General features: G+C 54.4%; 1 protein-coding gene across 13 annotated transcripts in view; it reads left to right on the top strand.

The window, feature by feature from the left end:
* Nucleotides 1-13,252, top strand: part of ADGRB1 (adhesion G protein-coupled receptor B1) — a 122,246-nt gene that overhangs the window by 31,440 nt on the left and 77,554 nt on the right. For 12 of the 13 annotated variants that reach the window (XM_029062832.2, XM_029062836.2, XM_029062835.2 and 9 more), the window contains exons 3-5: nt 11,387-11,545; nt 12,158-12,265; nt 12,962-13,126. In XM_029062832.2, coding sequence (XP_028918665.1) covers nt 11,387-11,545; nt 12,158-12,265; nt 12,962-13,126 — 432 coding nt within the window. The remainder of the gene's footprint in view (nt 1-11,386; nt 11,546-12,157; nt 12,266-12,961; nt 13,127-13,252) is intronic. The other variant, XM_029062833.2, reaches the window with a different exon arrangement.

The raw sequence follows: 13,252 nt of genomic DNA, 5'->3' as shown, positions 1-13,252 counted from the left end.
CGGTATCTACCAAGTGCTTAGATTGTATTCTCCCAAGCACTTAATGCAGCATCTGTACACAGTCAGCGCTCAAAAAATACAATCGACTTGATTGCTTTCTGTGTGCAGATCACTGTACTGAGCGATTGGGAAGTACAGTTTAGTAAAGATGGATTCAGGGAGTTTTCCATCAGATGGGGAAGACAGACATAAAAATAATTACTCCTTCTCCTTCTCCTTCCATTTGCAGGCCTCAGGTACAGAATTGACTGAACTTAGGGACCCTGGGCTGAGACTCTGGATATTGAGAAGCAGCATAGCCTAGTGGAAAGAGCGTAGGCCATAGAGTCGCAGGACCTGTGTCCTATTCCCGACTCCAACACTTGTCTGCTGCGTGACCTTGGGCAGGTCACTTCACTTCTCGGTCCCTCAGTTTCCTCTTCCGTTTTCCCTCCCACTAGAACTGTGAGTCCCATGTGGTGCGGGGACTGTGTCCGACCTGACGACCTTGTATCTGCCTCAGCCTCAGTACAGCGCTTGGCACGTAGTAAGTGCTTAACGAATACCACAGATTATTATTATTCTCATTACTGGCCCTGCACTTTCCCCTCACTGCCTCTCCCAGCCACACCAGGCAGATCCGGATCCACTGGGAGAGGACTCGGCTGACGGCATGGGGAGTTCAGGTCAGACCGAAGGAAGAAATCCCTCTTGAAGGTCAAAATGGGAGAGCCAGAGATATTGTGGAGGCTCCTTCTCCCGAGGCCAGTCTGTTTGGGAGAGAGAGGCTGGCCCGGCCAGGCAGGTTCAGGGGGGAATCGTGTCGGAGGCAGTGGAATAGACGCCAGTTCAGAGAGCCTCGGGTGTCCTCTGGAGATCTCTGCTGGGCTCCCAGCTGTTGGCCCAGGCCATCTCCTTCCCCAGCACTCCTGCCTTCCTTCAGCCACCCAACTCTGTCGACCTCGAAGGAAGAGGGTGGTGGGATCCCCTTTCCCCACCCGGGGCCTCCCATCAGCCTCTGATTTCAAGTTCTTTTGGAGAGGGGGAAGGCAGAAGAATTCTTCCCGCTCTTTCCTTTCGACCTGTGTTGACGGTGGGTCTGGTTAATTGACTCTTTTCATTCCCTTAATGAGATGCAAATGAGGCCAGAGCACAGAGGCGTGATTGAGTGGAGCCGGAGAATGCCGGCTTCATCTCTGAATGCGTCTCGGCCTGGCCGGGTCGGCCGGCGGTGGGGAGGGACCCGCCGGGCGCAGGCTCGTAGTCGCCGGGGCTGGGAAGGCCGGGTTAAGGAGGAGAGCGGAGCCCCGAGCTGGCCTGTACTGCTCTAAGAGGACTGGTCCCATCGAGGCCGATCTCCGAGACTCAGCGGCGAGCGACGTTCTCTTCCTTCTGAGCCACGTGGTCTTTCTGACCCCAACTCTTTCTGACCACAACTGCAGAATAACATCCTGAACATCCCTGTGCTTACAACGATCCCGACAGGCCAGCCAGCTTCCCTGGGGAAAAGAGGCCGAGGGGAAGGTGTTTCACCACAAATGATGCAGTCCAAGGGGGCAGTTCGAGGCCGTCTGGTTCTGCCTCTAGAGCTTGGGCAGTCTGTGTTGTTTCTGTACCCAGAACATTGTATCCGTTCATTAGCACTGTTAAGTGATGTGTAACTGCATACAGTTCACTGTTTCCAGTTGGTAACTGTGAGCTTTAGTTCCCCCTACAGAAACTGATAAATCCATTCAGGGAAGCAGTGTGGGCCAGTAGAAAGAGCCCAGTCTAGGACTCAAAGGTTCAAGGTTCTAAATCCAGCTCCATCACTTGCCTGCCGTGCGACCTTGGGCAAGTTACTTAAATTTCTCTGTGCCTCAGTTTCCTTAAATGTAAAATGGGGATCTGATAACTGTTCTCCCTACCAATAAGGTTGTGAGCCTTATGTAGGACAGGGACTGTGTCCAACCCAATTACTTTATATCTACTTCAGTGGTGAGTAAGGTGCTTGGCACATAGTAAGTGCTTAAAAAAACCCTAATTATTATATCACGTCTCTGCGACTGAAATCCAATGTGAGTTTGCCTGAAGGTGATCCTCCATGGAACCTTGTCCCATTTCGGCCATTTTGGCACTGGGCTCCCCACATCTTGCCCCACATTCGGTCCTAGTTATGCAGTTAGCCTAATCGTGCAAGAAAAGTTGCCCTCCCGCCCCCGACTGAGTTTAGGGCAGGGTGTGTCTTATAGCAAGGTGTTTCCTGCAGGTGCTCATTGGGGGCCGCTGGCCGGAAGGGTAGTCTCCTGCCAGAGAGATCCCAGATCTCGCCTCACTGTGGGGGCCAAAGCCCAGAGGTTCTTTCACTGCCAGGGCCCCACCTTAGCCAAAAGATGGTGACCAATCAATCAGTGGCTTTTATTGAGTGCTTACTGGATGCAGAACACTGTGCTAGGCACTTGGGAGAGTACAGTACAGCCGACCAACCACCAGGTCCATGCTCAGCCTCCACGTTCTGGGTGACTTTGGTCAAGAGATGGACACTAAAATAAAATACATAAGGAAGGAAAAGGAAAAATGGATAGATGCCTATAGAGATAAGTGCTCGGTCATCGAGATGGATTGTAAACGTCTATAGAGCAGAAACCGCGGCTTTTTACTCCCGTTGCCAGATGCCTAATTCAATGCTCAGGGTCTTCTAGACAGTGAGCCCGTTGTCGGGTAGGGATGGTCTCTATCTGTTGCTGAATTGCACTTTCCAAGCGCTTAGTTCAGTGCTCTGCACGCAGTAAGAGCTCAGTAAATATGACTGAATAAATGAATGCACAGAGTAGACGTTCAAATAATGTCACTGACCTAGTGGATAGAGCACAGGCCTGGAAGTCAAAAGGACACGGGTTCTAATGGTGGCTCTGCCACTTGTCTGCCATGTGACCTTAGGCAAGTCACTTAACTTCTCTGTGCCTCAGTTACTTCATCTGTAAAATGGAGATCGAAACTGTGAGCCCTACATCGCGTAGGGACTGTGTCAACCGATTTGCTCGTAACCACCCCAGCACTTACTACGGTGCCTGGCACATAGTAAGCACTTAACATATACCATAATTATTTTTATCAATAATGATATTAAAGAGCTTACCCTCTAATAGATGCAGACTGCAAAATATTTACAGCTAGTCGTGAAAATAAATAATTGAACAAGTGTTTCTACCTAGGTGCCGAAGCAGAGCATAAATAAATGACTAAGGGACGTTAGTTGGTTTTCATGCCGAGGGGCTCTCGGCCCCCAAAGTTTGCTCTGCTCCTTTAAGTGCTGTTTTAGTTTCACCATCCTCTGCCACTGGACTTCTCCCATGCCCTCCACCCCATCCCCAAACCTGCCGGTATCTCTGTGTTTGCCGAGAAGCCTGGCTGGGGGCTTGGAGGGGGAGCTGGTACCTCTCTAGACCTCTCGTACCCGGGAGTGACATCTGCCCCCTCCCACACTGTCATCTTCCCAAACACCTGCGTCGCCAAGGTGACCGGCCCCCAAATAGCGTGGCTTTTGACAGCTGGGGCCCAACCTGAGTTTATTCCGAGATGATGCTGTCACCGGAGCCGTTGCCATGGGAACCGGAGAGGTAGCCTATGATTAGGTTTGGCTTTGACATCGTCTCTCTCCCAAGCCCACTCGAAATTGTTTTCTCGTCCTAAGCTCAGTGATGATCAGGTCCCCCCGACGGGAGTCCCAGGGACGGGAAGGTGGGGTGAGGAGGACTGGGTTCCAATTCTGTGTCTGGCTTGTGTCCCCAGGGTTAATAATAATGGTGGTATTTATTAAGCGCTTACTATGTGCAAAGCACTGTTCTAAGCTCTGGGGGGGGCTACAAGCTGATGAGGTGGTCCCACGTGGGGCTCAAGGTCTTAATCCCCATTTTACAGATGAGGTAACTGAGGCCCAGAGAAGTGAAGTGACTTGCACGAAGTCACACTTCTGACAAGCGGCGGGGCCGGGAGTAGAACCCATGACCTCTGACTCCCAAGCCCACACTCTTTCCACTGAGCCACGCTGCTTGGTCCCCGTTTCTCTCTGAGCTTCCACCCTCACCGCTGTCAGTCAGGACTCAAAGCCCCCTGCCTCCTGGTTCTCCCTGAGATGGGTCCAGAAGAAGTAAAAGATGTAATCTGTGCACTGAAGGTGCTCACAGTCTTTTGAGGGTCTTGAAGAACCAAGGAGCTGGGGTGGTTCGGGACAGGGGTGTGTGGATGGTGGGCTATGAACAAGATGACCTCTGGAGCATCTTTCCAGCCAGAGGAGTCTGTGATTTCTTTGTCGGAAGCCCCAACAGGGGCTTGGGGTATGGCGTGGGTTCCTGAACGGAGGGATCACTGGGCCAGCCTAGTGCCCCTCATGGTGGTGACACAGCCCTCAGTCGGCCGCAGGATGAGCAGAAAAAGCTGCCCTGCTGACCTGTGGTGGGCACAGGTGATATCGGTGGGCTTGGGGGTGTGCTACTTGCAGTATGTTGTGGGTGCACTGGGCCCATGGGATCAGAGTGTTGTTTCTAGACGGTATTACAGCTTTGAAGTTCCAAGAACCGACCGTTCTGAGGGCCAAAGTCAGAGCCCTCAGAAAGGAAAGTTTTGCGCTTATCAGGAATGGAAAAATCTGGGCCATCTGTGCCATCCGTGGAAAGGAACGCACTACCGAGAGGACAGGCCTTGCCGGCATGAGCTCTGCATGAGGGGGACATTACAGTAATGATCATGATGATCACAAGAATGATGGTTCTTATTAAGCACTTGCTATGTGCTAAGCATTGGGATAAGTAGAAGATAATCAGATCGGACAGAATTTCTGTCCCGCACAAGTTAGTAGTCTGAAGTCGGGGAGAGAGCAGCTATTTAATCTCTATTTTACAGTTGAGGGAACTGAGGCATAGAGAAATGAGGGACTTGCCCAAGGTCATGAAGCAGGCCAATAGAAAGCAGCATGGTGTAGTGGATAGAGCATGGGCCTGAAAGTCAGAAGGCCATGGGTTCTAATCCCAGCTCTGTCACTTGTCTGCTATGTGGCCTTAGGCAAATCACCTAACTTAGGTCACTGACACTTCAGAATGCGTCGGTTGGGCTGTTCCCAGTGGGACTAAGGGCCCAGGTGGTTGGAAGGGGCAGAGGTTAAAGTATGGGTGACATTTGACTCTTAAATTGGCTGGCACTGGGTGGTGATGCACAGTTCCAAGAGAATCCCTCTCTCCACCAATCTCGTCTGTCCACAAGCCCAGGCCCAGGGGCTACCAGCTCCTGGCAAGGGGACTCCACAAAACTGTGTCCAAAAGGGTAAGGGAGGTGACTGGCTAATGGCTACAACCTGCTGCAGACTGCTGAGGCCTTTTTTTTTTTTTTGGTAATGGAATTACGTACCCGGTGCAGGGATAGATACAAGTTAATCAGGGTGCTCATAATCCCTGTCCCATAGAGAGCTCACAGTCTTAATCCCCATTTTATAGATGAGCTAACTGAGGCAGAGAGAAGTTAAGTGACTTGCCCAAGGTCATGCAGCAGACAAGTGGCAGAGCTGGGAAGAGAACCCAAGCACTTCTGACTTCAAGATCCATCCTTATCCACTAGCCTACGCTGTGAAGTTGCAACAGATGGGTTATAAAGCTGCAACGGGTTTTAAATTTAAAAATATTCTCAGGGCCGTTCATCTTAAATCGAGGCCTGCCTGTTTTTCTTAATATTTATCATGTATCCCCATTCATCCTAGCTATTTTCCGTTTATCCGCTTCTGTCCACTGTCTCCCTCAAAAGACCGTGAGCTCCTTCAGGATATGAATCACATCCCTTATTTCTTCTGCATGTCCTCAAGCCCAGAGCTCTGCGTACAACAGGGACTCAATCAGAACTGCGGCTGCAGACACACAACCGACACAGGCCATGGAAAATGATATGGACCTGCTGGGCCGTCCATAGGGAGGGGTCATGCGAGGCTCTGGCAAGCTGGGCCAGGGGCAATCAGGAGAGGGCGTGACCTAGTGGATTGAGCCCAGGTTTGGGAGTCAGAATATCTGGGTTCTAATCCCGGCTCCGCCACTTGCCTGCTCCGTGACCTCGGGCAAGTCACCTAACTTCTCTCTGCCTCAGTTACCTCATCTATAAAATGGGGACTGAGACTTGACGTGACCTCGGGCAAGTCCCTTCACTGGGTGGCTCATATGCCTCTCAGAGTACAAACGAGGTTGGGAGGGGCGAGGGGTGGTTGGAGGTGGTGAGATACCAGGAGGAAGAAGCATGAGGAACCGGGTAACTTGCCTCAGGGCAGTTGGGGCCTGCCCACGAGGCAGGAGGGATCGCCAGTAGCCGTTCCTTCCATCACCGCTGCTGCTCTGACTGGTGAGGTTGTAATGGCATCATTACGCATGTTGTCATCCACACTGAAGGTCAAATGAGGGAGGAGCCCGCTCCGACAGCGCGGCCCTGGGCCCAAGTATCAATCACTGCGGCCCTGTCAGTCACCGTCTGTCTTGTCGTCCTCACTCTCCATCTCTCCACAATCTGCAGTGGCCCAAGTGGGGTTGCCCAAGTGATGGATGTAGGGGCCTAGTGGGTTGCTTTCTGAGGCTGACTGCCCCACCCCCTGGGACAGAAAGGAGAAGGAGATATGCCACCTCCTCTCCCCATCTCTCTATTCTAGAATGTATCTGTGGACTCTGGTCATGACACAGGATCTATCTCCTCTCCATCATTGTTTGACTAGTTCCTGCCAACTTTCTCCCTTTCTCTCTGCCACTGCCTGGCTCCATCTCCCTCCATTCCCACCCTCACTACCTCTGCCTCCTGTCATGATATCCAGCCCGGGGTGGGGGCAGTAACAAGCAGGGGGGCCGTCCACTCTCATAGGTCAGCCTCCTACTCCTGGGCCTCGCCCCAGCCAGAAGGCAGGAATGTGGAAATTTCCACGTTGATCCCTCTCCCCTTCCCTGCTGCTCATCATCTCCTGTCCAGCCTCATCTTCCTTTGCCACTATCCGGGGACTGGAGGGGTGGAGAAGGTGAAGGGGAGGGCGGTTGGTCACTGGGAGCCAGACTGCTCTACCAGCCTCCCCAGACCTAGGTCTATTTTTTTTATAAAACTAGTTCTGCTTCTGGTGAAGATTCTTTCCCTTCAGAGCCAATGAAAAAGTCAACATTTGCATTTAAATGGAGAATTTTTCTTCCCCAGTTCTGTCTACCCTTCCAAACAGGAGCATGTTATGGAATAGCTTCAGGGAGATAAAGACTCCTTAGCACAAACAATCTCAATTAAGAAAAGATGCACACACACACACACACACACATACAGACACATGCACATACAAACAGCATGCACATGCACCTGCAGATACATGCTCCCACACATGCAAGCTTACACACAGACACGCACACTCACTCATGCATGCAGACGGATGCACCCAGACCTTTGAAGATGCACATCGACACACTGAGACATGTGTACACATAACCAGAGACACACACCCACATGCAGAAACATAGCTGAATAAGACACACACCCACACGGACAACCATGTATTTGCACTCCAAACACATACGCACAGATTCTTAGACACACACATGTACACCCCCCTCAAAAAATAGGCTTCTGGGCACACACGGGTGGTGGAGCCCTGCATCTCCTCTCCCTCAGCGGATCAGGGGTGGGCTCAGAAGAAGCAGTGTGGCCTAGTGGACAGAGCATGGGCCTGGGAGCCAGAGGACAAGGGTTCTAACCCCAGCTCTGCCACTTGTCTGCTGTGTGATCTTGGGCAATCCACTTCACTTCTCTGTGCCTCAGTTTCTTCAGCTGTAAAATGAGGATTAAGGGGACAGGGACTGTGTCCAATCTGGATTATTTTGCATCTACTCTAGCTCTTAGTACAGTGCCTGACATATAGTAAGCACTTAGCAAATACCATTAAATAGAAAAAAGGGGGCAGGGAAGTTCCAGGGGCCAGTTCTGAGGGGCCCTCAGCCTCCTTGTTCTGCCACAGCAACCCTTCACCAGGTCATAAGAGAAGCAGTGGGGTCTAGTGGATAGGGCACAGGCCTGGGAGTCAGGGGGCCTGGGTTCTAATCCTGGTTCTAGGACATGCCTCCTCTGTGACCTTGAGCAACTTCTCTTTGTCTCAGTTTCTTCAACTCCAAAGAGGAGATTCAATACCTGTTCTCCCTCCCTCTTTGACTGTGAACCCCATGTGGTACAGGGTCTGTGTTCAACCTGATTATCTCGCATCTTTCCCAATGCTTAGTAAATAATAAGCTCTTAACAAATATCACAAATAATTTTTGATCATAGTAATAGCAATAGTACTTAGTAAGTGCTTATTGTGGGGTTTTGGTGTTGCTGGGTTGTTTTTTATTTCTTAATGGTATTTAAGTGTTTACTATGTGCCAGGCGCCATACTAGGCGCTGGAATAGATCCAAGATAATTGAGTTGGACCCAGTCGCTGTCCCACACAGGGCTCACGGTCTTAGACTCTATTTTACAGATGAGCAACTGAGGCACAGAGAAGTTAAGTGACTTTGTGCAGAGTCCCGCTCTAAGCACCGGAAAAGAGAACACAGGTCAGAGTTCGACATGGACCCAGTCCCTCAGGGAGCTTACAACCTAAAAATATATCAGGGGAGGGGGACTGGTGATAGACACCTGAAGAGAGATGAAACAAACGCTAAGATGACGTAAAGACCTGGACAAATTGGGGTATAGCTGGGGCTGGGAGGTGGGAAGGTGGAGGGTCTGGGGACACCAGGGACAGGAGGTGGAAGGAAGGGACACCATCACCCCACCCCTGCTGCAGATGAACAGCATAAGCAGCCCCTGCCTCACCCTGGTGGCAGTTCTCTGTCTGGTGTTTTCCGAATGGCCCACGTGAGGTGAGAGGATGATGACTATTCAGCATTGAAATAACCCTCAGCCCTGGCAGAACGTCAACCAATCATTTTTGTTCGGAGCCTTCCCACCCCAAACCCTGGGTGGGTGAGTAGCTCTCCCCTCTCCATCCTAGCACGAGGCCAGATTGTTGTCTGACTCTATGTGGGCAGGCCCAGGGAAATGGGTTGGTGTGACAGTCAGAGGGATCTGAGTTAGACTGCACGGTGAGGGCCGCTGCCGGTAGAAGGGAAGGTGGTTGGCTCCGAATTCAAGGCAGGGACCGGTGAGGAGAGTCTAAGATCAGCGTCCCTGGAGGCGGGGGGCAGGATGTGACGGCGGGCCCCGGGGACTCGGTCCGAGTGGGGACCAGGCTCAGGTCAGTGACTTGGGAGATGAAGGTAGGTGTTGGGTGGCCTCAGTGCACTCTGGGAAGATCTCTGTGGTCAGGCGGCCCGGCGGCCCAAGGAACCCAAGCCCGGCTGCCGTGTGAGGCATCCAGGTTGCTGGATGCCCCGGAGTCAGCTGCAGCCCATCTTTGGTCCAGCCCCTGGACATGCCACTCTGTACCCCTCCCCTGCTCTGCCTCCCCCCCACCCACCCCCCCAACCCAAGGAGGACAAGCTGGGGGTGCAGGAGAATATGGTTTGGGGCCCCGTTTATAGCCCTATGGGGCTTGGACGAGGTACAACCTCTCTGGCCCTCGCCTCACTCCCTCTCCCCCTCTTCCCTTTCCCGCTTCACCCCGCTCCCTTTCCTTTCTCTATCTCCCACTGCATCTCTTCTCTGGGGCCCAGGGCAAACATTCCTTTAGCCGGCAGCTGGCCCGAGCTCCTTGAAGGAGAGGGGATTGGGATCATCAGGCCTCAGAGGAGACCCAGGATTGAAGGGCCGGCAGCACCTCTACCCAGAGCCCCCTCCTCCTCCCTCCCCCTGACTGAAGACCACTCCCTCTGGCTGCCAAAGCCCCTGACCCGCTGGTAGAGGCCAGTGAATATGGACCCGGCTCATTGAGATGCCACACCACCGACGCGGAGACATTTGCTTCAGGAGACGTTTTAATTGCCTGCTCCCTCTGCTGGCACAGACTATTCCTTTACTCCTTTTTTTAATTTTTTTAATGATATTTGTTAAGCGCTTATTATATGTCAAGCATTGTTCTAAGTGCTGGGGCACAAGCAAGTTAATTAGGTCAGACACAGTAGGAGGAAGAACAGGCATTTAATCCTCATTTCACAGAAGAGGAAACTGAGGCACAGAGAAGTTAAGTGACTCGTCCGAAGTCACACAGCCGGAATTAGAACCCAGATCCTCTGACTCCCAGCCCCATGCTCTTTCCACTAGGCCATGCTCTTCTGTGATTCCAACTGGCGAGTATCCTCTTCTCCTCACCCTCCTTCTCCTTCTTCACTTCTTTTTACTTCTTCTTCTCCTCCTCTCCCTCTCCTTCCTCTTTACCACCTTAGAATTAAGGGACCTTGAGAGGTCATTTCATCCACCCCCCCCCCCCCGCCTCCATGAACACATGCACAGCAAGCACAGCCCCACATATACGTGCACACAGGCGGGGAGTAATGTCACAGCTGGCCAGGCCCCCACCTCAGATGGCGCCAGAAGGACATCGGTGGTCATCCTGGCAGAATGTCCTGGTCACCGAGTAGGCGGTTAGGCAGATGATGCCCTTCCTCTCTGCCAGATGGAGGTAGCAGACCGCCTGTGCCTCTCCCTCCCTCGGGTAGCCGGCCGGAGGGGGCGGAAGCCTGTGGAGCTGAAAGTCCAGAGGAGGGGGGAGTGGCCCAGCTGGCCCTCTGAGTGGCGTCTGTGGGATGATTTTAAACCACTGAGGTCCATGCCCAAGTGTAGGCACCACCATCTCTTAAACACATCTCTCCCGAGGTCATCTCTTCCATCCCCCCTGCCTCAAGGGAGGTGGACCGTTCACCAACAACCCACCCAGACAGGGTCTCACTCTTAAGATACCCCAGCAGAAAGGCCCAGAGTTTCTCTCAGCCATTCTCCCCAGGACCCCACCCCTAGTCTCCTGAAGAGTTTCCTTGGTTGTTGCCATGGCCTTTTGCATCGAGGCCCTGGGGCTAACCAGCTGCTCCTGGTTGGGTCACCTCCATCCCTCGGGGGGGTCCGTGTCAGGTGCCCGGTCCGAGGCAGGTTCAGAGTCCCAGGGAAGGGCCGGGGAGGATGGGAGTGGGGTAATCTTCTGGCCCCGTCAAGCGGCCTGCCTCTAGGCTGGGTTGTTTGCGCCCAGTCTGGTGGTCCCTGTCGGCTGAGAGTTGGTTCCCCTGGACCCACAGTCTCATGATCAGAGTGGTGTCCCAGGGGTTAGGGGAGATGAGCTCCTGCCTGGAAGAAGCCAGGCAGCAGGATGAAGAAATCAGCCGGCAAGCCCAAAAGGAAATGGCGTCGACTCCGCCTCCCATCCCCAACTCTTTCATGTGGGCCCTTTCCCCTCCTGGCCTCGTCCCTTGCCCTCCACGCCCTCCCCAGCCATGGACTCTGACTCGCTTCTCTCTGGTTGTTCCTCAGGGGGCTGGAACGCCTGGTCCCTGTGGGGCGAGTGCACCCGAGACTGTGGCGGGGGCCTGCAGACACGGGCTCGGACCTGCCGGCCCCTCCCGCACCGGGGCCAGGCCTGTGCGGGCGTGCTGGAGGAGGGCCGGCTCTGCAACAGCAGGGCCTGCAACAGTAAGTCGGGCGGCCATGGGTCTGGGATGGTGCCCGGCCCCCGAGCCCTACCGCTCCCGTGGTTGGAGGTGACCCGGAGCCCCTCTTCTCTGAGGCCTCACCCCTCCTGCCACGGGGCGGAAGGGTCAGGCCGGGGGGGGGCCCTTCCAAGGAGTGGGGTGAGACCTGGGAGGGGGACAAGGAGCGAGGTCCCCAGGCCGAGGCCGGACCCAGGTATTCAGAATTGGGGGAGCCCAAACAATGGGAAGTCACTATATTGGGGTGGCAGGGTGGGGAGGGGGGTCGAGATCTGGGGGTTCCGGAGGGAAGTGGGGACACTCGGGGAGGGCAGGGAGGATACTGTACATTTGGGGGTGTCATGGGCTTTCTGACTGAATAAGCAACTAAGCAGACCAGCGGTGGGCTTGGCAGGGCATAAACCGCCAGCAGCATCGGAATGGAGGGCGTAGGGCTTCAGAGTCCGGGAGGCTGAAAGGGCAGTGTTGGGCGGAGGCGGGGGGTCCCTGCCTGACCAGGGCAAGCACTGGTTCTCTCAGGCAGCGCAGTTGAGGCCTGACTGACACGGGTCCCCCTCACCCCGCCCTTTCCCCCCGCCCCATTGCCTCACCATAGCCAGTGGACGCTATAATTCCAGAAGTCAGTCCCTGAGGTCCACAGATAATCGCCGGAGGGGCGAGCCTGAGGACCTGCAGCAGTTCGGATACCCATCCCCTCAGACAGGTGAGCAATCTGGGCCTCACCCGGCCCTGGAAGAGGTGCGGGGGGGCGACCTGGTCTGGGGAGAAAATGACAGGTGGGGTGATGCCTGGAAAAGGAGGTGCAGGGAATGAGAGGAAGGAAGGAGAAGCAGTGTGGCCTAGTGGAAAGAGCACAGGCCTGGCAGAGGATCCCTAGTCTTTCATTTGACTGCTGGGTGACCTTGGGTAAATTGCATCACTTTTGTGTGCCTCCGTTTGCTCATTGGTAAAATGGAGTTCCAATACCCCCTTGTTTCCTCTATTTCTGTCTGTTCTAGGGTGGGTGGGGGTGGGGAGATCCCAACGGTGGCTTCCATGTGTCCACCCGGTTGGGTCTGGGCCAGCCCTGGGGTTTGGTCTTCTCTAGAGCCCTGCGGATCGGTCCCGCATAGACTGACTCCTAGAAGGACTGAGCCCCACCCTGCTCTCTGAGAGAATTGAGTGACCACTGTGTGATCCCTCCAGGCTGGCAACAGAGACATGCCCTCTGGTCCATCCCCCCACCTCTGAGTGGACCCATCCTCAAATGGCTGAGAGCCCAGGGGATCGAGGATTGCTAACCCCTCTCTCCCGCTCCCCGGCACCCTATCCCCATCCGCTTGTCATTGGCTTCCTCTCCCTCACGCTCACCTGTCCCCGGGGCTTTGCCCCCCGACCCGGGTGCCCCATCCCCCGGCAGGTGACCCCGCAGCAGAGGAATGGTCCCCGTGGAGCGTCTGCTCGGCCACCTGCGGCGAGGGCTGGCAGACCCGCACCCGCTTCTGCGTCTCGTCGTCCTACAGCACCCAGTGCAGCGGGCCCCTCCGGGAGCAGCGACAGTGCAACAACTCTGCCGTCTGCCCAGGTGCGTGAAGGCTGGGCCCACTGTGGGTGGGGGTAGGCGCCATGGAAGAGGAGGAGGGGGCAGCAGCCACGGCCCCTCACCTCTGGACTCCGTGGCTGGTCCAGGCTGATCTCACGGCTCTGGCTT

This window comes from Ornithorhynchus anatinus, chromosome 4 (assembly GCF_004115215.2).
Source record: "Ornithorhynchus anatinus isolate Pmale09 chromosome 4, mOrnAna1.pri.v4, whole genome shotgun sequence".
Classification (NCBI taxonomy): domain Eukaryota; kingdom Metazoa; phylum Chordata; class Mammalia; order Monotremata; family Ornithorhynchidae; genus Ornithorhynchus; species Ornithorhynchus anatinus.
The sequence above is the reverse complement of the archived record's forward strand: the minus strand, read 5'-3'. Positions and strand labels throughout refer to the sequence as shown.